Genomic DNA, 26960 nt, shown 5'->3' with positions numbered 1-26960 from the left:
ACCTTAGCTTTCGTGTTCATTCAAGACATCTTCAGAGGCAACTGAATTACATGGACTAAGAGAGGCTTATGTACACAGGGTGACCTTACAAAACAGGAGGGCAGGTCAAAAACATGGCATCCACTAATCCACATCACCTATGTTGGGTAGTAATCTAGCCTCAAAAAGCTCCATATAAATTCAGGCTAAAGGAGCAGAAGGGCAATTACCCATGCTCATGCCAAATATTTGTTTGTACAACTTTCTATTTGTTCTAAAAACATTGTCAGTAACGCATAACTCTATCAATTTGAGAATAATCCATTACGCCTTATCATGACTTCTGTGGGTTATGTTACGTACAAATTATCCACGTGGCTGGTTAGGATGCTATCCCCTCTTACAGGCTAAATATCTAATTCACATATTCACAACAGCAATGAGTAAAGTCCTTGTGTCACGGTGGTGCCAATCCCTAGTCACACGCATGAAGTCGAGGGTTCGTGTCATGGCTAGCAAGGTTGTTAATTATATGTTGAAGTCCGCGTGCTATATGGACTAATGAAATATATATATATATATATATATATATATATATATATATATATATATATATATATATATATATATATATATATATATATATATATATATATATATATATATATATATATATATATATATATAATCAAGAGGAGTCCCCGAGAAAACACAAACATCTTGACTAAGTTGGATTCCATCATCATAACTGTATATTTCAGGAATTTGTGTCTCTACGCTTCTCTTCTGGGGTGGCATTACTTGAGGTGGCAGCGGATAGCCAGGACACTAATCTAACGCAGGCGTGGCTCTCTCGAGTGGTGAAACAGGTTCGAAAAGTAGGTCACTCTCACATTACTAGAGGTAAGTAGGTTGCACTCACAATACTACTGAAGCGGGTAGGTCACTCTCACATTACTACTGAGGCGGGTAGGTCACTCTTACATTACTACTGAGGCGGGTAGGTCACTCTCACATTACTACTGAGGCCGGGTAGGTCACTCTCATTACTACTGAGGCGGGCCTCACATTACTACTGAGGCAGGAAGGTCACACTTATATTACTGCTGAGGTGGGTAGGTCACTCTCATATCACTACTGAAGTGGGTAGGTCACTCTCACATTACTACTGAGGCGGGAAGGTCACACTTATATTACTGCTGAGGTGGGTAGGTCACTCTCATATCACTACTGAGGCGGGTAGGTCACTCTCACATTACTACTAAGGCGGGTAGGTCACTCTCACATTACTACTGAGGAGGGTAGGTCACTCTCACATTACTACTGAGGCGGGAAGGTCACACTTATATTACTGCTGAGGTGGGTAGGTCACTCTCACATTACTACTGAGGCGGGTAGATCACTCTCACATTGCTTCTGAAATGGGTAGGTAATTCTCACAATTTTTTTCTTCAAATAACTTGGCTTCCAGCCTCCCCCAATATACACATTCGCCGCCATTATTACCGTAAAATTAAATATCCTAATACATAAGTAGCTCTCTTAGCTGTGTTAGTTGAGCCGCAGATTTTTGGGGCATTGAGTGACTGTTGCCTCATAGTCAATCCAGGCTGTAACATAACTTCTGGCTGCTGCTTCTGTTCGGATAGCACCTCCGCGAGTCTGCTTAGAAGCATCTTGAACTTAGTTCCATCCCACAAGAGGCTGTGAACACCATAGGAGTGAAGCTGTCTTGATCAACGTTCTGAATTCTCTCCCCGTATGTCCTTATCTTGTCTGTTCTCGTTTCTCCTGTGTGCAGCATCGAGAGCTAAGTTACGGTGACATGCTGCCTTGGGATAAAAAATCCTGATGTCGAAGAAGTCTTACTGTCCCCTCGTCCAGAATCCTCGAGCACTGACGTCAAAACGGGTTTCGTTGGATGTGTTTGAAGTCCTATGTTGGAAATTCTCACCGTCCAATGGAAGGAGGGTCGGTTCTACCCTGTCATCACGACAGATTTCCTCAACATATTTGCTGTGAGATCCCTTATTTCGTCATGCCTCATGCATATGAAGCCCCCTTTCTTGCACACCATTGCATGATCGATGTCATAGGAAGAGACACACACGCATTGGGAAGAACAAACCTTATACTGGCCTACTGTACCTTAGAGAAATGGCATCTGTAAATTCTTGTTTATTGAGACTGAAACCATTTGTCCTTATCGGTAACGTAGTTAACCAGTTCGAGGAGCCCACCTCCAGTGCTATAACTACTTTTTTCCTTCAAATTCTCTGGTACTTGCAGCATCAGTCGCTGCAACTTATCACTTTGGCCATGATGTCGTTCTGTCGTAATGGACCGTCGAAACTTGTTTACTTCACTGGTATCAACCTCACCTGTTGCGTTCTGAGCTATTATGTGGTCAGTGAGGGCTGCCGTGAGCTTAACTGAATTTTGACGTTTGGTGGCAGCATTCTCCTCAGGTTTGGACAATCCCATTTTTCCCAATCTTGGTGGTAGTGATCTTTCTGCTGGGGTTAAGAGAAGATGTTTCACTAATATGGGAATGAAATTGACGCTGATAGTTTCTTCCAGAGGGTGGAGGAGGGGTCCAATATCAGGGATAGTGCGCATCAGGTAGTTCCAGCGATGCTTGACTCCATGAGTGAATGCCGCAAAAGCTGCATGTGGCTCTGTGTTAGCAATATCAGTCAGAGCTTGGATTTCCCTAATCCACTCATTCACCTTTCCCATTATGTACTCGGTCTTGAAGTTCGTCGTGCCGATTACTGTGCCTCGGTGTCTTTGGCCATCCTTTGTTATTTTAACCTCACTTCCACCGAACATCTCCATTGCCCGTTCATAATGTTCTGGTTTCACAATGGGGAAGGACTTGCTAGCGTTTGGGTGGCACCCTATTTGTGGACTTCATGATGTTACCAAGTCCCACCACTTTTTGATGTCCTCCACTTTTCCTGCTCCTGTAAGGTCGTCAGCATACGCCACTTGCTTGACCTCGGTTGTTTCAAATTTTATTTTGCCTTGGAGCACGGATAGGCCTATTGCTTACATTGCCATTGCAACAAGGTCCCCCTGCGTTGTTCCCTCAGTTGACTATATGATAGTATCACATCTTAGAGCCTTGGTGGTTACTCTATAGAGGTCTGATGGATTCCTATAGGTGTTTTCAACATACATTGCAAAGCTTGGACACGTGATCTTGATGTTGTGCAGTGCGGCCTTGCGGTTAAGTATGTTGAATGCGTTGGAAGGGTCAACCAGGAGAACAGCCTCACAATCACGCTGCTCAAATATCGTCCTCATGGCGTGAATGGCAGCTTCCCCTCCAGCCTGGTGGCCAGCACAAACTTGCAGGTTCCCTGCTGCTGCCCTGACATCATCCTTCACCACCTCCATTACGCATTTTCCGATGATCCGCCTCAGCACTTCCCCCACCCCTATAGACCTACACCCTGGATTCTTATCCATGGGAATGAGGCGGCAGGCCATCAGACCATGGAGGTATTGGCAGCACGAGGCTGCTAGCTTTCTTGCAAGGGCGGCAATGGCAGTGCAGAGATTACTTGCTACGCGGCCAAACTTATTAGTGCTGAGGATGACTCTCCAACCGTTTGCATCCAGACCTGAAGGGCCTGCACCTCCCTGAGGCTTCACATTACTACTGAAGTGGGTAGGTCACTCTCACATTACTACTGAGGCGGGTACGTCACACTTATATTACTACAGGGGGGGGGGGGTAGGTCACTCTCACATTACTACTGAGGCGGGTAGGTCACACCTATATTATTACTGAAGCGGGTAGGTCACACCTATATTATTACTGAGGCGGGTAGGTCACTCTTAATACTGAGGCGGGTAGGTCACTCACATAACTTCTACTGTATGACGTCAACAGCTGCGGCAGGTGTCATGGTGCGTGACGGTGGTGGTGGTGAGCGACGACCCAGCCTTCCTCGCCGCCTTCGCCGAGTGGTCCCTCAAGGGCCGCCTCCTGGTGTGGTCGACGAGGCTCCTCGTCGTCACCCGCCTGCCCCTCCCGGAGCTCCACCACCTACACAAGTTACTCTCCATGACCAACTCCATGTTGCTTGTTGTAGACGACACTTTAGAAGACACGAGGTATAGTAAAGTTTGAGGCCTCGTGAACTATGAGAATCTTCATTTGACGAGTATGAATTATTGTAGAAAGTCATCTCCTGTGACATGAAGAGGCAAACGATTGAGGTGAATGATTAATTAATATTTAAAACCTCTCATGTAGGTGTTCGGTGTTCATTCACTTGCCCTATACAATCTCGGGAACCAAGGCTATGAAGGTTGCTTCCTGGACGACCCACCAAGGCCTTGCCCTCACCACCCATCTCCCACTCTTCCCTGACAAGTTTTATAAGTAAGTCGGAAAAAGAGAGGAATTCTGTTCTTCCCCTTTACAACGTTTTGTCTCTTTACACAGCTCTTTGTATTATTTTTTATTGGGGGGAGGTGTGAAAGAAATGCAGTATTGCTTTAACCAAGTTTCATTATATTTACTGTATATTGCATATTAATGTTAACGATCCATGTTAGTTTTCTTCATATATTCTTGTTACGAACCATATAAAGATGATAACTTAAATTTGGTCATCACAGAGCTGGGAGAAATGCATTTACGATTGATTTTAATTTTTATTTTGCTCTTCCCTACATTTTTTTATTTATATTTCCTATCTCTCTTTTTTTTTACGGGTATTAGCCCACCCGGGCACAGGCCACTGACCTACATCGGGGACCTGGGGGGCGAAAATATAATAATAATAATAATAATATTTCATAATAAATACAATTCACAATAAAAAATTAAATAAAATAAAGATAATGAAATAATAATAATAATAATAATAATAATAATAATAATAATAATAATAATAATAATAATAATAATAATAATAATAATAATAATAATAATATCAATAATAATAATAAGGAAATACAAAACTTAAAAAAAAGAAGATCAAGAGTGAGAAACAATATATGTATGCAGTGTTGTCAAAGTAAGAGAAACAATTGAAACCCTGCAATTGTGTATAAATGAACCAGAAAGTCAGATCATCAACCTGGGACTTAGTCACATATGGCAGCAGGGTCTAACATTAGACAACACATTATCCAATATCTTGTCAGGCGGTAGTACCTCCCTGTCCTATCTGCTCAATCAAGTGAAGAATAAGGGTTAAAAGTTATGAAAAGGAAAAAGAAAATAATTTTCAAGGCTGTAAATAAAAATTATATCATCGATATGACTAAGTGTCTTTCACGTGGAACAATGCAGGGGCCTGAATAAAGGATGTGAATGCAAGGATGTCTGTACTAGATGTAGGTATCATGAGGATGTGCTAAGATAACAGAGGAGAGTATAACAACTATACATTGACTTAAGATTAATGAACCCACCAAAACCAAGAATAGGAAGAAATGACGTCCAAATGTAAGAATTTTGTCTGATACAGAAAACATAAAATCTGAGGTCTGGTTTGTTCGCCAATCATACGGCGAGCTTCCAAATTAAATAAATAAAGTGGAAGGTGACTGACAATGTACGTGTGAATAAGGTGCTCAAGAACGTCGCAAGAAAGCTAGGAGGGGAAGAAGGCAATGTGCGTTAAGTTTAAACTGATCTGTCGTAAGATACATATGGACAAATTGTACTGTATATCTAACACTGGATGCTGTATGCCAGTTAAGAATGTACATTGTCAATACTTGAAGGCGAATGGGTCACAACTGGTCGCCTATTTAGAAGAACGGCGAGTTATATTATATATATATATATATATATATATATATATATATATATATATATATATATATATATATATATATATATATATATATATATATATATATATATATATATATGTGTATGTAATATTCAGAAACTTAAGTGGAATTTCAAACGCCGCGCCATTGGCGATGCTGAGTTCAAGGTCGTCTGAGGGAAGACCGCGCTCCCCTACGTGCGAGAGTTTGTGGAACTAGGCCTATGCGATATTGAATGTAGTTTACCGAATTAATAATGATGCGATTCATGAAGTTCAGGGACTATTATTGAATTTGAAATTATTGTAGATCGTTTACCAGTCTGAATAATGTTACGGGTGTTCCAAGAAAGTTATTAGTTAGGCAGAAAATATGTCACTAGGCCTAAGCTAGCGCCTTGGAGAGATGCGAGGCTGGCTGGTCCTCAGTCACGTGAAAGCGATCGGACCTACAGGACATCCCTGCGCGTCCGTCCACAGAAATAGTCACGTGGTCTAGTCACCTGTGTTGCGCTATTGCAGTATAACAAGTAAGTCTCATTCGATCTCAGATAGGGGTTAGATAGGGCAGTGATAAAGTTATTAAGAGCTAACAGTGAGTCAATTTCAGGGTTTCCGTCAGAACCCACTTGACTGCAAGAGATTGACTGCCGTTTGAGACTGCCGTTGATGATTGAGGATTGGCGATTGTCGCCGTTGGAACGATCAGTGTAGGCTTGTCACTGGTTAGCTGGGTAGCAAAGGATCTCTTGAGTGGACCAGCATCAGCATTGGGTGATCAGTTCTTACCACGTGGGTGCACAACACCACGTGCCCTCGGTTAGCTAGAATTATTACCTACTGGCCATGGTCACCTGCGGGCGTTCTCTCTTCCCGCCCATGGACGCACTGAGAGTACACTGAGGCAATCTGAGTAAATAAATGGTCACACACTGAGACCAGGAGTCTAGGGGATACCTAGAGGAACATTTTATCTCCCTTATTACGGGTGTATGTTGAGTTGGGTGAAGCATGGTTCACGGGTATTGGTGGACCCAGTAACATCTCAATAATAGTGACAATATTTTTGAGTGTCGTTAATACCATTTTTCAGTTACTGATATTATCTTGACATGTGTAATAATAGTTCTTAAATGATTTTGATAGTATTGTTTTTTGAATGTTTGTGTCACTAAGTGGAACCAGAGTGATACTGTGATTTAATTCCTTTAATGCATCTAATTGTTCTTTATAATTCCGATCTCAGGTATAACCTTTGTTCCCCACAGTAGTGGTTAAGTTAGGTTAGGAAGTGTGCATCTGTTGGGGTGATATAATTTTGTTGAGTGCCCTTAAGGCCTATTCATTGTAGAGATATTAATTTCTTATTTTTGAATACCATTTTCTCAGTGGTTGATATTATTTTGTTGAAAGCCCTTAAGGCCTGTTTCATGTGTGCAAGCAACATTTCTTAATACTTTAAACTTATTGTTCTCTAATGAGGCATTGCCTGAGTTTCTAATAATTTCAATATCATGTATAACTTTTATTCCCCAGAGTAGTGTTTTAAGTTCAGGTTAAGAGGTGCGCATATTGGTGTACCATTATTGATTGTGTCTGTAGTGTTGGAGAGAATATAAGTGTAAATTTTACAGTGTGTCTTATTCATCCCAGTCACAGACGCTATCCTTCCACTGGTCACGGACAATTCATTTTGTTTAGTAGATTTAAGTGCTCTTGTGCTGGTTCGGGATTTTTCTCAAAGGGGCGCTTCCACTGCAATTACCATCTAATAATCTTTAATAAACCCCAAGTCAAGTGAGAAATTATAAGTCCAGTAAATTCCGACCGGTTACACACACACACATATATATATATATATATATATATATATATATATATATATATATATATATATATATATATATATATATATATATATATATATATATATATATATATATATATATATATATATATATATGATAAAATCACACTGGAAAAGGGAAACAACGGAGCACCTTAGCGTTCGTCTTTATTCAAGACATCTTCAGAGGCAACTGAGTTGCCTCTGAAGATGTCTTGAATAAAGACGAACGCTAAGGTGCTCCGTTGTTTCCCTTTTTCCATGTGATTTTATCAAGATTTATCTTATCCACGTTTTCATTGTGGATCTACATGATATATATATATATATATATATATATATATATATATATATATATATATATATATATATATATATATATATATATAAATAAACAGTAATAAACTAACTGAATTAACGTAATTCAGGGGGTGACAAAGTACTGAAGAAAAGAGAACTGTCGCGTGGCATTTTAACCCATGTACAGTACAGTACAGTAGTCAGTCAAGGAATTCACACCAATGAATCCTCTTTAAAGTTTCTAGTTAACTTTCCAAGTTGAATCAGGACTTCAGTAATGAACGTGTTGGGGAAAGGGAGGAAGGGGGATGGCATCAGTATACGTACTGAATCAAATATTCCATGTCTAAGATAGTTATATTACAACACCCTTTGAAACTTTTTTTACTAAACAAGACTAATATCTGTTGCAGATTCCTTCATAAGCCAACTCTGTCAGTGGCAGTGGATCAAAATCATCTTAGAGAGACAGAAGGAGGTACGAAGGACGACATAATTAACTTTCTAGCGCAAGCAATAAATTTCACGTAAGTTAGATACATCCTTATACTCTTTTACTGAGGAAAATTTAAGTTTGCATATTTTTGGGGGTAAAACATACACCAGATAGGTCCAGTCAATCAAAAATGTATCCACCCCATCCCGCTCTCGTACTAAACATTTTACCTGGTAATACTTGGTGAAGTAAGGCTATATGTAATGGTGATTGTCAGGGTAAATATTAAACAATTCAAAAGTAGCAATTTTATAATAATAAACTATTCATCGTTATTTAAGATCATGAGAAGCTTCCAATTTTTCGTATATTTTCTTAAATAATGAAGACAATTATTTTAATGAATTGGCAACACAACTACAACCGGTGCTGCTACAAGATTCTCACATAAAATTTCGAGAATACATGTTCTACATTTAAGCTTGAGTGTTTCATGAAGGAATTATTTGTGTTTACAGTTTAAGCATTTTACAAAATATAATTTCATGTAACTTAGAGAGCATACATCAGTTGCCACATTGATGGTGAATGAAAATATATTTCGGTAATAATTACATTTGAACTTCCAAAGGAAATGTTTTAATATAAAAAATGACCGGAACAAAGCCATTTTCAGCTGATCAATGCATATAAGACGGATATGAATTAATCCAACAGACACAAATACGTGGTTCCGCCTGACAACAGCTTCGGCTCCAAGCAGACTGATGGGTCCTGGTCAGGCTTGATGGGCATGGTGGTGAGGGAGGTAAGTGGGGGTGAGGCATCAAGCACGACGAAATGGAAAAGTCCACACAATAGTGTTTGTTTGTTTGTTTTCTGTTTTTTTTTTGCTGACAGTACAAGCCTCCCTTCTCCTTGCAGCTCATTGGCTCATACATAATCTTTGATTGATGCTAATATGTCGCAAAAAATATACTTAGGATACCCATTCCGAGACAAGACCTCAGCGATAGAAAACATGCATATCATTTGGGAGCCGATGAAGACCGTGAGGCTCTATCCTCTATTCTCCACCCCTCCTGACAAGTTAAACTTCCTCTCACTGAAGAATATTTTTTTTTTTTTTTACTTCAAGTATAGAGAGGGGTTACGAAGGTTGTCCGACTGCCGAGTGGAGGCCTTGTGGTCACCTTCTCGGAGTGTGGACAGCCGGCCCATTTGAAGAACATCCAGACCATCAACGACGTTCCAGTTAAGGTGCGCATCGACTTCTGGGACAATACGGCGTGGGGACTCGTCTCTAACACCGAATTAGAATATATGAACAGCAATGAAATTAAAGTACTGATCGAGAACATCGTCGTTCAGAAGGAACTTTCAAGACCTGAAGGGGGAGCCATCTCCGTCGAGATCGGTTTCTTCTACGAACTTCCTAAAGAGATTTTACTGGGGTGGAGCATTGATCAGACGTGCTGAACAGGCACGTTACTGCCGGACCCATCAGTACTGGCGACCACCTGCAAGTCATCGTGACGCTCTCATCCAATCTCATTATGATCCCCACCAAAATCAGGTCAAACCTCAAATGGGCAGACTGGGACTCCTTCAAGGAGTTTCTCGGTCTCGAGCAGGGGAGAATTCTGGAAGGGGCCAGCCCCAATGACATTGACGACGCGGTCGAGCAATGGTACACTGATGTGAAGACAGAGATGGTCAACAACATCCTGACCACCACCCACAGGACCATTCCCTACCTTCACACTAGACACCAGCTGAGGTAGCTCAGTGTCCAGTACGATCACGTGAGACAGCTAGCTAGTATCTGCAGGTGGACCCATGAGCTGAGGGATTAGTACCGAGAGCTACAGTCGGATATCCAGCACGAGAGCAAACGTCTACATGAACAAAAGTGGGCCGCCTTGGTGTGGGAGGCAGCCAACAACTACAGCGACTCTGCTGTCTTCTGGAAGGGGGTCAAGCGACTGAGGGGTTCCTCCTTTAATACGGTCCCTTACCTGCTCCACCAAAGCAACGAGAAAATATTCGAGGAGGAAAATCAAGAACAATTACATCGACGATATTTGCGAAAGAATTTTACCATTAGTGAACAGGAGAACGAGGGCTTCGACTGGGAGTTTAAGGGGCACATTTTAGGTCAGTTGCAGGACCATCAGCACCTGCTCCAGCCGCTCGCATGGCCTGACTTCATTAGACTGGCGCATGACATCTACCCGACGGAGCACATAGTTCCTGCAGATGTGTCATCCGTCATTAAAGGGTTTAAAAGCAAGTCACCTGGACAAAGCTGTGGGAGAGACTCAGGTGATCCTTATAATCAGGGGTGAAGGAAACACACTGATGTCAAGTTCGTAAGTTCTATTTCTGGGACAAACACACAAAAGGAGTTAAGACAGGGGAAACAGCGTCCTGTCTTGGAATCTCTCCGGGTATCTCTATCTGCGCATGCGCGTACAGCGCGCATGTGCCCAAAGTCTGAACTATCACTTGTGACAAAAGGGAGTATGATTATAATACATATAATACAGAGACCTAAATCAATAATGGTAAATAGTACAGTTACATATTACAGCAATATTCGTCTCATATATCTACAAAAGCCACAAAAACAAGAAGATCCTCGTCCAACTTCCCGACAACATGATTGAGAGACTTGCTCATATATGCAATGCCTGCCTCGCCTCTGGATACTTCCCTAAGATGTTCAAAATCGCCATTATCCGCCTCATACCAAAAGCAGGGAAGCCTCCAAACAAAGTAGAAAACTTTCGACTGATATCGCTACTGGAGGTACCAGCCAAATCGTCGAATAACTAGTAAACAAGCGGTTGCAAATGTATCTGCATAATCCCCGTCAGTTCAGCTTCAGGTAGTACCGAGGCACACCCATCGCCATAGCCCAGGACTACGAGCAGATCGCCAACGCCATGACTTGCTGCCTGCAGTGCAGCTTAGTGTTGAGGGACATCAGCAAGGCATTTGACAAGGTTTGGCACGCGGGTCTGCGGTATAAGATCATACAACTGGGGCTACCCGAACACCTGACGCGCCTGCTATACAACTTCATTTCGGACTGCAGAGCCAAAATCAAGATACAAGAGCATAGTGGGAGGAATTCTCACTCTCGAGAGGTAGTCCTCAGAGCTCTTGTCTCTCACCAACTCTTTCCATGCTCTACATGGCTGACCTGCCACCCCCAACCGTCAGCAGCGAATACGTCATGAATGCCGATAATGTAACACAGATCGTTACCTGCTCAGGAAGGTCCACTGCAAGGATGGTGAGAATCACTTGCTCATGCAATAGAGGATATCTCAGGGTATGAAAAGAAATGGAAGATAATAGGGTCTTTGAAGCTTGTTGAAAAGCCTTTTTTTTTTGGTGAGTGAGCGAGGCTAGTGCACTTGTTACTAGACCTCATAAGATATTTCCCCAGGTGGGAATTAGCAGTTGAAAAAAACGGGAAACTTAAGATTGACTTGATTTGATTTTGCCGCTTACAGTGGCCACTTTATTGTGCACCCCACACTCATCCTGTGAGCGGTAGCGCAAAAGGATTACAGGGTAGAGTTTACAACGGGTCATAATAATTAACCCCCGTGGTCAGGATATTATGGCATTGAAGTTTACACAGTATTTCAATTACATTACTTGTTTAGTTCTATACATAATGGGTAACTTATTCACAAATGCGTGAGTACAGGCGTGTGAGGCAGTATGTTTGGCCACACACTCTGTTATTCACATTTGCGTGAGAAATATTCAAGCACATTGTGTATTTGGTTATATACATGAGAACTGATATAGTTATCTAAGTGCAAAAAAGTGGATACAATCTTAATATGTCGGCTATCTTGCCATTAGAGATGAAGTGTTGTGCCATTTCACACACAGTGTGCTTGGACCTGTCCCTAAAAGGTTCTATCTTCACACAGTCGAGGACGTAGTGTTCAAGTGTGTGGCTAAATGTCTGGCCAAACACTTTGCAATTAGTCTTGTTTACATCTGCTTGAGGAACATACTGCCAGAGGTACTTATATCCTAACCTTAATCTAGCGGTTACAACATCTTGTAATCTAGTGATCTTGTTACTTGCTCCATAACATGTTTCGCTTGATACATCTCATCATGGTAAACTATGGATCGACTAGTGCCTGTTTGCACTTGTCTACTTGCGTCAAATTCATCTAAGTTTTTTCCTAATTACAGATTTAAGGGTTCTTTTTGACAGACCCTAATTGTATTCAACGGTGTCTTTGTTAGACGCGAGTTTGGCGAGGGTATCAACTCTGTCATGTTTTTTGAGGCCTATGTGAGAGGGGATCCACAACAGTTTGACCTTGACACCCCGGTCAACAAGGTGCGCATATTTGTGTCTGGCTTCAGAGACACGCGCGTGACAACTTGAGTTGAGGGTGTCAAGGGCAGGTAGTGAGGATAGAGAGGCAGTGATGATGAGAATGTCAGTGACAGTGGTCTCAATGAATTTAATAGCTGTGAGTATGGCAACTAATTCAGTTATTAGAGAATGGGTACCTGGGCAGAAGGGCTCCTTACTGCTTGTGCCATGCTACGGCGTACCTGACTTTGTTTCAGGGATCGTTCCTATTCAAAACCTACATCAGGAAGAGCAGGGGATGGAGCTGAAGGAAGGGCGGGATTAAGTGTGTGCACTAGCTTTGCTCATTCACCAAAATTAATCTTTTCAGCAAGCTTCAAAGTTCTTATTTTAGTGAGATGAGCTTGCTAGTGCACTTACTATATTCCACAGGAAAGAGGGTGCTAGGATGTAAGGAGAGCAGTGAGCACACGCAGGACCATTTTAATTTTATTTATTCTTAGATTAAGCTACATTAATTTGTTTTTTACTCCCGGAGTGGTGACGGTGGCTACTGAAAGAGGAGTGAGCACTTGACTCCCGGAAGGGCGAGGGGGGGGGGAGCTGCGGAGAGCCCGAAGCCCCAGGGCAGGAAGGGGTGGGTTTTGTGGTGGCTGATTGGGAAGCGGGAGGGGGGACCTCTGCTGGGGGTCCTTGGTAGAGTGGTGTCTCCCCGAGGGGCCTCGGTGGTGATACATCCGAAACTGGGAGCGTAGATCCTGGTCCCTCCAGGAAAGGGTGGTGCCCATATGTCTGGCGGAACTGAAGGCTGCTACCCAGCGGTGCCGAAGCTGTTGCCAGAAGATGTGGGAAGTGTCCACATCTCCGGTCGCATCATGAAGTAGCACCGCCACCCACTCAGAGCACAACGTACAGCTACTCGGGTCGAATCTGTCGGCGTCCACGCGGGGGGGGAGGGGGGATTGGGGGGGCGTGGGCTGAACAGACAGAGTGGCCATCCTATCGGAACCTGGCCGAACACTTAGGGGCTGAGCACGGCACCGTCTGGGGCTGTGGTATGAACAACAAACAGGAGAAATAAAGCAATGGAGCAGGGAGGAAGGCGGGACTACAGACACCTCTCCATGTCACAAAACCAAAGCCAGACAACGAAACTGATTATCGATGCGTGGGCCTGGACGAGAGAAAACACAAACATAGGAAGAGGAAGAATGGAAATGTAGGGTGGGAAATTCGAAGCCTTTCCGAGAAACACCCCCGAGACAGACAACGACTCAGAGAACAGACACTGTGCGTGGTCAGGGCGAGGAAAGAACATATGGTGGAAGAAAATAAAGCGGTGGGAATGGAGAGCAAATGAAGCCTCTCCACACTTCCACTCAGAACTGAAGCACCTGAAAAAAAATGGCCTCTGAGTGAGAGAGATGTGGAACGAACAAAATAAACACACTTAAATAAAGGGAAAGGGGGGAAGACCAAAGACGCACACCCAAAAAATGGTCAAAGAGGAGGAAGAGGCACAAGCTCGGAAACTAGAGCACATGGCTACAAGGCACGGGAAGGAGGGGTAGGTGACAGCAGCCTGCACACTCGGAGGGCCACTCACGTGTGAAAATTTGAACTCCAGGGCAGAAGACGAGGGAAAAAGTAACCAAGGAAGGAACGCCCTTGGGGTGAATTCAGCACCGCATGTGTAGAAAAGGGGGGGAGGGGGGTTCAACACGTAAACAGGAAAAAGCAGAAAGCCTGAAAATGGCTAAAGGCTGGAGGGCACCGACACAGTTCACCAGCCAGAACCGAGAAAAACAACACTCCCCCCTCCCAAATTACAAAGAAATAAGACATTCTGGCCTACTACAGACGTAAAAATGCACAAAGTGTGCGGGAAGACATCAGACACTAACCATAATGCGAGATGAAGCTGAAGCAGGAAAAGAGTCTGGTACATCTAACTACTGAAGGAGGGCAGAAAGGATTGACGACCCCTAAAACAAAGTCGGGTATGCCTTAGCACCGAGCAAGCAGTGTGGAGCCCTTCTGCGTTGGTACCCAATCTCTCAAGTTTCCCGTTTTCTTCAACTGCTAATTGCAGCCTAGTTTAGTCTAGATGCATTAAAATTTGGCCCTGTCACCTCCTAGGTTCCAACCTAAGGTGATATCATTTGAGGTCTAATAGCAAGTGTACTAGCAAGCTTATCTCACAAAAAAAACAAAATTCGAGGTCAAACACATAGCCAAATTCAAGCAGGCCCATTGATGATCGACAGCGAAGTGATTGAGTACTCTAAACAAGGCAGGTTGCTCGGCCTCAGTATCTCTCGGATGGGCATCACGTCCCAGTGAAGAACAAATTAAAAAAAGTCAAAGTCCCTGACATCACATTAAAACATTTTAAACTGATGCCTAAAAAGATACAAGTCCATCTATACAAGGCGTTGGAGTACCCACATGTCCCACTCGTCACGCTCGGGAAGACCAGATTACAACAACTTCATAGCTTCCAAAATATGTGTTTGAGGTCACCAGGTGGCCAAGAGCCACCCTACCGAAGACAGTGGAAACCATCCACCTCAGAAATAAGATGGAGGCCCTTAACGTCAGGCTCCATCGCCTAGGGAAGAAGGTTTGGGACAAGCTCCTGGACGACCCTTACAGCCCAGACCAGCTACGTGGGGAAGACATCAACAGAGGGCGACCTCATGCCTGGTGGCCACGGAGTCTGCCCGCACTACAACAGCCCAACCCGCGATCCATCTATGTCCGCCACAGTGATCCACCTTAGAATAAAACTCAGATGATATAAGATCACATTTAACAAGCCACAATCTAGTGAGTCCATAACGCAATACAGTAATAAAATTTTAATAAACATGTAATTGTAAACTCAAACTAGTCATTGCCAACCAAAATAACCATTGTGTAACTTCATTCTAAATCCTAGGTTAGCTTAGTTAGCCACCAAACTCTGTAATATGTAAAACAAGGAGAGTCGTCCCCCTCTGTTTAATTCATTAATTTCCTTTTCCAACCTTTCCCCCCAACGTCTTTCTGTTTTGACTTCTCTAACCTCTCATGCCTAGCTGTGCCTTGAGCCCCACCTAAAATTTAAAAAGAAAAGCGTCCCAGTGAAAACGTACATACAAAAACCTACCAGGTGCTGCCATTGTCATTGCAATGGACGTCCTGCAAAGAAGTGCCGGGCTCGGGAGGTCTGCGCCACGTCCGGGACTACCACACCTCGTGCTCGACGGCCAACAAGAAATGCGCAGCTTGTGGCGTGCCCTCACTCGTCCTCCGACCGTGAGTGTCTCAAGTGGAGGGTAGCCAAGCAACGAAATAAGAAACAACTGAGTTACAAGGAGGCTCTCTCTGTAGTGAAGAAAGAAGATACAAGAACCAAGCAAGACAGAAGAAAAGAATACAAAGAAGGACAACAAGAACCAGCTATATTAGCGGTAAGACTTACAGAGTTTATCGACTTTTACGATTCATTACAACAACAGAAGATCAGAAAGAAGAAAACTAGGAAGAGCAGAAAAGACCCAAGAAGAATAAAAGGAAGAAATCAAAAGAACAAGACTATGGCAGTAGGGTGTCTCATACGGAGGCGAATTTTTTTTTTTTGCGTTTGAAAAATCGGCCCATGGTATTAATGATGTAGTTCTATGTGCAGAATCATGTGATATCTTCAGATTTGAAAAGTTTTTATTTTTTGCTAGGTAAATTTTAACTTGAAATCTTATGAAAATTCAGTATTCCCACCCTTTTACCAACACCACTAAATAGCTTATTTAAAGTAAAGTAAATGTATCAGGTTAATTTATTAGGATGAAAATGATCCAGAATAGTGAAACGAATGATCTTGACACATTTATTAAATTTAATATTCCTTTAGAAAACAAAATCATCAAATACAAAAACCGGTTTTACTACTACGACCCGGTGTTGCTGCACACCATAGAGAACATGTCTTTCTTGCTTCTGTTTCTACTCATCACCTCCTGCTGACCACCTGAGCTCGGATGTAGCCTTCCCTCCTCTCCTGGCTGTACACGTGACTGCTGGCCTCGCTCACTTGCTGTACACAACGCTCTATACTCTGGGTGTGCGAGGGCCAGGCAGGGACATGCATGGGGTTGTCCAGGAAAGCTCTGACTTGAACATTGGTGAGGCTGCAGGTAAGAGGGGCTCACGTTGGCCTGATGTTATCCAGATCTATGAGATCAGTGAGGGTCTTTGCACCTAGATTGACTTCAGGGAGTCTTCTCCTGACCCCAAAGGAATCGTCACCAACTGATTCACATGCCCAGATCCTCTCATAAGTCTCATATCCAAGATCTTTTTTTTTTTGGACTGCCACTTTCTTCTCATCCTTACTGCAGAGCATTGTCTGCAGAACTGCTCGGGATGAGCATGGCCTGAGGAAGATCTCCTGCCAAATTGCTCCACAATCTGAATCCTTCCACGTGGACCCTCAGGAGCTCAAGCTGGAAGAGAACATGCCTCGGACCTTCGGAGAACGATGACTTGACCTTGGTGTTGAACCAATTTGACAAGTAGACACTCACGATGAATTGGACAATAAGTCTCAGGTTGTGAAGCTGGTTCCTTTTCAGTTTATGATGAGCGACCCAAATTCTGCAGAACCTGAGAGCCGTTGTGAGCCACCTAGAATGTGAGACTGGACCTATCTGCAGGTAAGTAAGTCTATCAGGCATGACCCCAGTTTTGATGGCACTGCAACTCATGTAACCATAGTACTGGTCAGTACTCAGGTCGTCAATGACAGTATGTGCAACCCCCAACGAGTGGAGGGGGCCAACTGTGATTTTTTTTCAAAGCTCGGATTTATTTCTAACTCAGTGGCAAAGTCCAGCATCTTGCCAAGAGGACCAGACCATCTGTTGTTTGAAAGAGTCTTGCCATCCAGCTCCTGGATCAGATGTCTGAGTGGCAACTCGTTGGTGTGGAGGTCACAAACAATCCAGACCAGCTTCCTCCCAATCTTCCGCTCTATCCACTGTATGACCCCCCCTTGCCACCCTGTGTTCGTGTTGGTGCTGTCCCCTCCAATGGCCTGCAGGGTCCGGTCTACGTTCCTCTCTCTGAGCCAGTTCACAATGTTATCTGCCACTATCTCAGCTGGTTTCCTGATGTCATCTTTCTCTGGAGTGAAATGCCACAAATGCTTCCCTCCTGGTTCACTGCAGCAGGAGTAGTGTTCCTCCTTCACCATGGCAGGGAACAACTTGTCAGAATCTCCAACTTTCATGAACACTTTAGTGTCATCCCTTCTCCCATCAAAGAACAAACAATTGATTCCATTTTCTCTTATCCCTTATCAAACTCCTCTTCTAGGTTACTGACAAGTTTCTCCTGAGCTCTCCTTACTTTGTGTTATGATCTATCACCAGGTGAACATCATCAGGTGTTATCAAACCACCGTCAACCCAGGCAGCTGTTGCTATCTCTGCAGTTTCTCTGAGACCAGTGTGGTGTCGCATGCTGGCCAGAGCTATGCTCGGGATATCTTTCCTATTTCGAATCTTATGCCTGGAAGGTTTGGGATCATTATTTTCTGGGTTAGGGACAAAGTCACCATTCTCCTGGTCAGCACTCGGATCAGCCATGGGAAGTCATTAAACTCTGAATCAGCTTGACTCCAATCATCGGCCTTTTTTACCTCACCCTGGGCCTTCTCAAGTCTCTTTTCCTCGGCAACTCTTCTCCTCTTCTGTCTCTCTGTGGCAGCCTCCTGTCTCTTGGACTCCGGAATATCTTGGCTAGAAATCATGAGAGCCCCTATACTGCCAGTCTTCTCTCTCTGTGCTTTGACAAATGCCAGTTCGATCACAGGAATCTTCAGTTCACGCTTGCAAATACAGGAGATGTAGGCCTCGGATTTACAGTCACGATCGCATCCAAACTCAGACAGAGAACAATTGGGCACTTGCAAGTAATTATGTCAAATAACTGGTCCAGTTGCTTGGCAAAGCTGTCCTTAACTGCAGGTTTTCCTCTCCCAAGAGAGATATCTCTTGCCTTTTCCCAACTGGCTAGCAGTCTCTCACTAATCATCTTCTGACTTGTTATGACTGGAGGCTTGAACTGAGCGTTAGCCAGAGTGTACTGTGCCAAGACAGCTTTGGTCATATCACTGGCAATGTCTTTGTTTGTGTAAGTTCTTTGGTTCTCTTCACTGATTTGCCTGATTAAAACACCGTATCTCAAAGCATCTCTCAATGTAGGCAACTCCGACTTCAGGAGCTCTCTCCCAGACCCAAGATAGTGACTGAGATGGCTGGATTTTTGGTTCCTCGTCCTGACACAAGCAGCCATCGCAAATATTATCAACTTATAAATGTATCAGAATCTGAAACAGAAAAAAATATTGTTAGTTGGGTTGTTAAAGAATGAAGTCAGAAAGCAATGTTCACTATTTAATTGTAATGCACTAATGCAGCTGTACGTTAGATTTTCGATAAATTTCACGCTAAAATTTACCTAGCAAAAGGTTGCAAAATATTGAAACTGAAATTATTTTCTGTTTATATACACTAAAACCTACCAAAAAAGTGATGGGCCATTAGTTTTAGCTGATCTTCCCTCCTATGACACACCCTACTATGGCAGTAATGACCATAGATTCTGACGGCCAACAAACAAACGGAACGAGCGAACGAAAGGATACTGCTCGAAAACATTAACTTTCAAGATATGAGTGTAATTTTTTTTTAGATGTAGAATATTTACTGTCGAAATCACAAACAAATGTACGCTTTCGGAGAAGACAATCGCCGCAAGCTCTTCACTAATCATAACTTATGACACCAAAAATATACAGCAACAGATAATAATGACTTTTTGATAAAGAGTAGAATCAAGTATAAACACCACATATCCGCGTAAAGGTGTCGTTTAAGATGAACGCTAGGAGGAGGTAGCATGCTTGGTGGAAGAGCCGCTTAGCTGAACTGAGATCTCTTATTTACCCCAAATATAACCACTTTTATTTAGATCACCTTTACGGTCTCCTCACCAAAATAGTTTATTAAATTCGGCATTAAAGTGAGCCCTTTTCTTTTGTAGGAATGTTACCTACGCAGACCTTAAGTTAGTATGCTGGTCCACCTCCTGCTAGGAAAACTCCAGCATACTTTTCGAGTATATAACTATACATCTCCCCAGTAGCATGGGGGTGGTGGATGATTGGTAAGAAACCGTAGTTTCTTGAGACTGGTTAGTGGTTAATCTTTTGGCAATCTTCTCTGTTGTGACAGAATGTTGCAAGTTTCTCCTAACTAATTGTGTTTCAGGACACTATGAAATAGTGCTGCAGTATGTTTTCTGCTTCTCTGTCACAGGTCTTACATGTGAGTTCCTCTGCTGCTACTCGTACACCCATTTCCCATTTGCATGGGTAGCCCAATCTCAGTCGGTGAAGCGTACTTCTTCCTATCTTGTCATATCCTTCATGAGTGGTGGTCTCACATAATTTTATAATTCATGACCAGATAATACCACCTGGCCTGTCGTGATTCTGGTGCTAATCTTTTGTTTGTCTATTTTCCACTGGGCAATTCGTGTTATTGTGGTCTTTTTTATCTGCTCCTGACAGGGTGGGATGTCCATCTCAATGTCTCGCTGTCCAAGAGCAGCCCTGGCAGCATCGTCAGCTCGTTCATTCCCTGAGATTCCCACATGACTGGGCACCCAGTTAATGATAAATATCCGATCTTGTCGTCTCAACTCTTGCAGTAGACCAACAACGGATGTTATACGATGAAAGTTGTCTCTAGGGTCTTTGCACTTTAGTGCTTCAATATCAAATCGAGAGTCAGCGTGTATCACTGTTATGGGAGCGTGTCGTTGGGCTCCACGTAGGGCAGGTAGCTCAAATTGTGAAGTGGAGCATCCATCTGAAGTTCTCTAAATCTAAAGGACCATGCCACCCCCTTTTATGGTGAAGGCTTCTCCTGCCTTCGTATTGCTGGATTCTACGGAACCGTCTGTGTAATACACTATACTATTGTGCGGTGTTACAGCCTTCATGTGTCTTTCTGCTACCTGTCGGAGCTCGTGTGTGTTCCAGTCAGCCTTACTTGTCCCAGATTTTAGAATGTTGTAGATTGCTGGCGGTGACTCCCATGGTGCTGGAATACTGTAATCTGGACTTATTGTGTCAGAGCCTTTACTAAGGATTATATTTCAATCCCAGTCGATTTACTGTATCAGCTGCACACAATAGCCATGTCAAGGTTCAGGGCTCTTATGAGTCACTTTCCCGTGCTCTGGTAATCAATTGTGTTGTGGAGCTCGCTGTTAATCGTTGTGCTCTGGATCGGAGAGATGTGAGATCTGTTTCCATGTGCAGGTTTTCAATCATTGACCATATTGGTGCCTTGACAATGATTCTCATAGCGTTGTTCTGAGCAACTTCCTACTGGCACTCAAGTGTGTTAAGAGCCAGTATCTTTATCGGTTATATAAGGATTAATTTAAGATATATCAATAGTAATTAAACATTATTTATCAGCCAATGAGCTGCAAGCAAGGGTGGGGCTTCTTAGCCTTGTCCCTTCATCTAAAAAAAACAAAACCCGACTGTTGTAAGAAGAGTGTTACTGCAGTCTGTGGGATTTACAGGGTGGCCAATTTTCAATTCGAATTTTATGAGTGTGTTTGTGTTAGTATTATCCTAAAAGCAATATATGTAGTAATATAATCTTCTGTACCCGTGTGATACAGACGCCAGTCCAGTTACCCCCATTGTGTTTTCTCCCCTAATTTACTGTATACACCACTTAAATATTTCCCAATCTTTTTGTATAATTATCTTACATTTAATTATACTCATCCGATAAAATTTCGTGCAGAACAAGGTAAACTATTTATCATTATTGTTATAACTATACTGAAAGTAGTGTTAATATGATCAAATTTATTCCTTCATTTCAGGCGTCATTCACTTCCTCATAACAAAACCTAACCTATTCCTAAATTATAGTAAGTTAGGATCACTTAAACTTGCATCAAGTGTGCTCTTTTTAAGCCCAAATAACTTTGTTTGTACAATTGGCTCCATTCTCGTGTTTACCACATAACGTTGCCCATTCTCTCTCTCCCTGAGATGTGAATCCTGAACTACAGTGTGAATTCGAAGCAGTACTCCGTCTCCCCTCCCCACAAAAAGACACATACCTTGACGTCCCCCCCGCCCTCCCCCCACCCCGTTCACTAGCAAATGCTTCCTTCGAATTCGCACTTTAGAGTTCGAGGTTCACACCTCAGTGAAAGAGAGGATTGGCACTGCTAAGTGGTAAGCGCGAGAGTGGAGCTAGCTGTACTGTACATATGAAAGAAACAATGCCGAGAATTCCTGAATTATTTCTTTCCGAAGAAGTGGAACATATCTAATGACAGCACTAGGACACCTTTTCTATAATGTGTAATAAACTGTTGAAATTAAACTTAGTAGTTGAATGAGGATGCGCCACGTCCGTAGACTTGCTTTAAAATGGAATAACAGAAGTGGACCTGTCTCACTTTGACTACCATTCATGGTTCCATGTTAAAATTGTACAAATATATCATATTGTTCTTACAATATACTGTTACAATATACTGCAACTTATTGTCTCTTTTTTCTTTTAATTTTTTTTTACATACCCAGAAAGCAGATTTTGCTCTTGGCCCACTGAGTCTGTCTGCTGCACGAGCTGAAGTGGTGGACTTTACCATGCCACTAACTATACAATACTCAAGGATCCTCGCTAGTCGAGGGCGGCCAGAAATCGACCCGTGGGGCTTCCTGTTGGCACCTCTGGCGCCGCTAGTGTGGGTGGCCATCCTGACGACACTGCTGATGTTATCAGCCTTGATGTTCCTCTTGTCTTCGTCATTCTCTCGAAACGACTATAAACATGACAACTGGACATCGAATTCCTTCAGTTTATTTCGTATCTTACTGCAGCAAGGTAAGTCTTAGGTCCTTGCCAGTGAGCACTTGTGCTTGACACATATGGATCTCACGAAGGATGTATTTCCCTGTGAACTATATCCTATGACAGTGACACCAGTAATCACTAGCGTCTGTCTTACCCCTTCATCCCACATTACCAAGCTTGCTGAATTTGTACTAGACGATTGTTCTTTCGCCTCCAGACTTTTTATTGAGCGGTTCGATCATCAGAGCCATTGTAAACTAATACAATTATGTGACGAATCATGATTATTTTCTTAATTTGCCCGGGGCGACATTTAACTTATTTCGTACAAAGTTGTCTTGCTTCTTAATGCGATAATGCAAACCCAGATAAGTTTAAGTCTCTTAGCACTAACAGCACAACTTAATATTAATTCTACCGTGTCGTATTGATTTTCGTGAAGTGGAGGTGAATTTAGGTTCCATAGAAATGACTGCCCGTTTGGAACAATGTGGCATACTAAGCCTTCGGTACACACTGAGGCAACACGACCGGGACTGCACAGTCGCCTTCACTTCTTCAACTTGGGATAGGAAAGAGCACTGCAGCTCAATAAATGTATTAGAGTACCGTCCTCATATCTGAGGGTTGGCTACCACAGTTTAAGATAAATCATATTTTGCCTAACTCCTCGCTCACAGCAAGGCCAGAGGTTATCTATATGAACTCCTAATAGACGTAAGTGTTACAAAAATAACATATAAAAACACTCTAACAATGTGTTTCAAGAAAACCCTTGTCACTTAAATTTTCAACAAGCATTTAAGGTGACTATCCCAACCCAAAATAAAAGTTCCTTTACATTTTTTTTATGATAATTATTGTTGCACATAATCGAGAGTCCTTATGATAACCATAGGTTTAAGAAATGTTATTATTATTATTATTATTGTTATTATTATTATTATTATTATTATTATTATTATTATTATTATTATTATTATTATTATTATTATTATTATTATTATTATTATTATTATTATTATTATTATTATTATTATTATTATTATTATTATTATTATTATTATTATTATTATTATTATTATTATTATTATTATTATTATTATTATTATTATTATTATTATTATTATTATTATTATTATTATTATTATTATTATTATTACATCGGTGCCACAGACTACATGGTGTCTGGATGGTGGTGGAGGCGTCTTGTGTTCGCTGTTTGGATGTTAATGTCACTCGTGCTGGTCAAGAGCTACGCCGGGACTCTCATGTCCGTACTAGCAGTAAGACACATCGAACAGCCATACCAAACCCTTCGTGACCTTTTAGACAGCCCCTCGACAACTATGATTTGGCATCGCGGCTCAAAGAATATTGAATATATCAAGGTACGAGCACTTGTAGGTATCTGTCATTATATAAGTAGGCATATATTAATAAGGCTTAGGTGCAGGTATTAATGTGTTGTAGCTGAATAGAAAATGTCCATTTGAAATTGACTCTAGGTTGTTTTGTGATTTCAACAAGAACTTCTGCATTTCCAAAGTCAGTGGAGTCTGGGATATACCGTGAAGTGGCCGAAACGGAGTCAAGGGGAGGCATCAAGTACCAGACACTGTTTGAGTTCTTCCACAGCGCCGACACCCTGGTGAGGCGAGGCGACCACGTTCTTATAGACATCGAGATCCTCATGAGCATGATTATTAGCCGAGACATATCAAAAACAGGTTCCAACTTCTCCCTCAGATGTAAACTTGTGACCTATATGAAATCATATATGTTTGATTTGTCTTTGTGCAGCTTATTGTGTATATAAAAATATGAAAATTTTAATGTTACAGACTAAGGAGAAGTATATACAAGGTGTATATATTTAGAGGAGGGTGGACTTGATCTCACCCTCCTCTGTATATATATATATATATATATATATATATATATATATATATATATATATATATATATATATATATATATATATACTGTATCTAACCTAACATTAAAATTTTCATATTTTTATATACACAATAAGTTATGTGTGCGTGTATGTAATCATAGTTCAGTTGCCGGTTGCAGTTAATACTATACTAATACACCTGTACCTCCCGTAGGTCGTTGTGACTTCTACTTGTCGAGAGAGAGGCTGCTGCCATCTGTCTTAGCTCCCATTGGTCAAAAGAACAGTCCTCTGGTTCCGGCGATAAGTAGAATGTACACAAAATCTATCAGTCACGGTGCACATAAAGGAACTACAGTATATTTTTCAAATTAAAGGTTCTAACAACCCTATGGAAATTATGTCTATCTATCAATTTATCTTCCTCTTCTACAGGGTCATGACAATAACTGAAGCTGGGCTGTACTACCAGTGGATTAAACAACGAATACCAAACTTCACAACGTGTTCCTTCCCTCCGACTAAGATCACTGTCAGCACCTCTCTCTCCGTGGACAACCTTTGGGTAATATATTTATAATATACTCTATTTTAAAAAATAAAACAACAATGATCATCACCGTAATAGTAACAATAATATTAATTATTGAATGCAACAGGAACTACTACTATTACTACTATACTACTACTACTTATAATAATAATAATAATAATAATAATAATAATAATAATAATAATAATAATAATAATTCGTTTATTTATGGTAAGAATGTTATTTAAATCTAGCGCTCTTCTCCACACTCCAGGGGATGTTTGTGCTCCCAGTCACCGGACTGACTCTCAGCGCTCTTATATTTTGCCTCGAGATCATCGTACATCGTATTTTTCCAGTATAAAACGCCTCATGTAATGAACAAACAACTCAATGACATGTTTTGCGCTGTACAAAACACGACAGAGTCTTCTTGATTCAAGAACAATAAATAGTGGAAGCTTCAAAATGTTTTATTAATTTCTAGATGTCCAAAATAGTACTGGGTCTCTAGTTTCCTACTCTGGTAGTTTCTGTCATTGTATAATAACCTGAATAGAAATATATCGTCACACAGTGAAGTGACCATTAAAACTTTCATTAATAATATATGAGAAAAAGCTTTGTATGACACACACTCACACTGGTAGTAGGTAGTAGGCAGCTACCAAACAGGGAGGTACTACTGCCTGACTTTCTGCCTCATTTAAACACATTTGCAGGGTCTCAGTTGTTTCTCTTACTTTGACAACACAACATACATACTGTATATTGTTTCTCACTCTTTTATTATTATTATTATTATTATTATTATTATTATTATTATTATTATTATTATTATTATTATTATTATTATTATTATTATTATTATTATTATTATTATTATTATTATTGATTACATCCGTAAACAACAAAAAACACACACAAGACACACACACACACACACACACACACACACACAAACACACACACACACACACACACACACGCACAAACACAAACACCGTCTGTGAGGGAATTACTACACCACGTCAAGCCCCTCATAACACCATCTGTGAGGGAATTACTACACCATGAGATGCCCCTCATAACACCATCTGTGAGGGAATTGCTACACCATGTCAAGTCCCTCATAACACCATGTGTGAGGGAGTTACTACACTAGGTGTCTGCTGTTCAACACTTCAGTGTACATGATCTACGTGACCTCCACTGTAAACATTAAACTGTATGTTCACTGTTTGTTCCTTCACCTTTCTCTAATGAAGGCTTTTGTTAAACCACCAATGTATGTAATAAGTCATTTACGTCCAATATATATTTTCAGCCTTCGGGAGAGAGTGGAGACGGCTGGTAAGCAGAGGTCCTACTGCTTCATACACCTCCGTTGAGATTCCATCAGGCCCTGAGGCTTTGTTATTTTTCATCAGTTTGATGGCAGTAGCTACCTCATCCTAGGATGGAGGATAGGTGAGGTGGATCAGCTCTGGATGATGAGGGACATGCTGGGTAGTCAGGACATCCACATCAGTGTTTTGGTTGAGCAGTGAGTGGTAGTGCTCTTTCCAGCACTGAAAGAGGCCTTCATCGTCTATAATTATGGAGTCAACGTCGGATGAGCAGAGGGCGACTGAGTCACGAGTGATTGGCCCATAAATTGTTTCAGTGGAAATGATAAATTCGTGCATCTTGTACTGATCTGCATATTTTTGTATATCACAAGCTTTATTTTTAGTGAGGTGAGCTTTGCTAGTGCACTTGCTATATTACACCTCAAGATATCCCCTAAGAGGTGACTAATGCCAATATTAATACATCTATTTCAGTATAGGCTGCTGCTAGCTTGAAGAAAACTGTAA

The 26960-nt window shown here is 41.7% G+C and overlaps 1 protein-coding gene across 1 annotated transcript in view; it reads left to right on the top strand.

Annotated features, from left to right (window-relative positions):
* Positions 1-25565, top strand: part of LOC121879817 (probable glutamate receptor) — a 46299-nt gene extending 20734 nt beyond the window's left edge. The window contains exons 4-14 of the mRNA XM_042386610.1: positions 741-857; positions 3881-4104; positions 4247-4375; positions 8340-8453; positions 9080-9170; positions 22396-22699; positions 23846-24060; positions 24219-24399; positions 24784-24883; positions 25005-25134; positions 25376-25565. Coding sequence (XP_042242544.1) covers positions 741-857; positions 3881-4104; positions 4247-4375; positions 8340-8453; positions 9080-9170; positions 22396-22699; positions 23846-24060; positions 24219-24399; positions 24784-24883; positions 25005-25134; positions 25376-25465 — 1695 coding nt within the window. The 3' untranslated portion in view covers positions 25466-25565. The remainder of the gene's footprint in view (positions 1-740; positions 858-3880; positions 4105-4246; positions 4376-8339; positions 8454-9079; positions 9171-22395; positions 22700-23845; positions 24061-24218; positions 24400-24783; positions 24884-25004; positions 25135-25375) is intronic.
* The last annotated feature ends 1395 nt before the right edge of the window (positions 25566-26960 follow it).

The sequence above is a fragment of the Homarus americanus genome, unplaced genomic scaffold (genome assembly GCF_018991925.1).
Source record: "Homarus americanus isolate GMGI-L3 unplaced genomic scaffold, GMGI_Hamer_2.0 scaffold13662, whole genome shotgun sequence".
NCBI lineage: Eukaryota > Metazoa > Arthropoda > Malacostraca > Decapoda > Nephropidae > Homarus > Homarus americanus.
The sequence above is the reverse complement of the archived record's forward strand: the minus strand, read 5'-3'. Positions and strand labels throughout refer to the sequence as shown.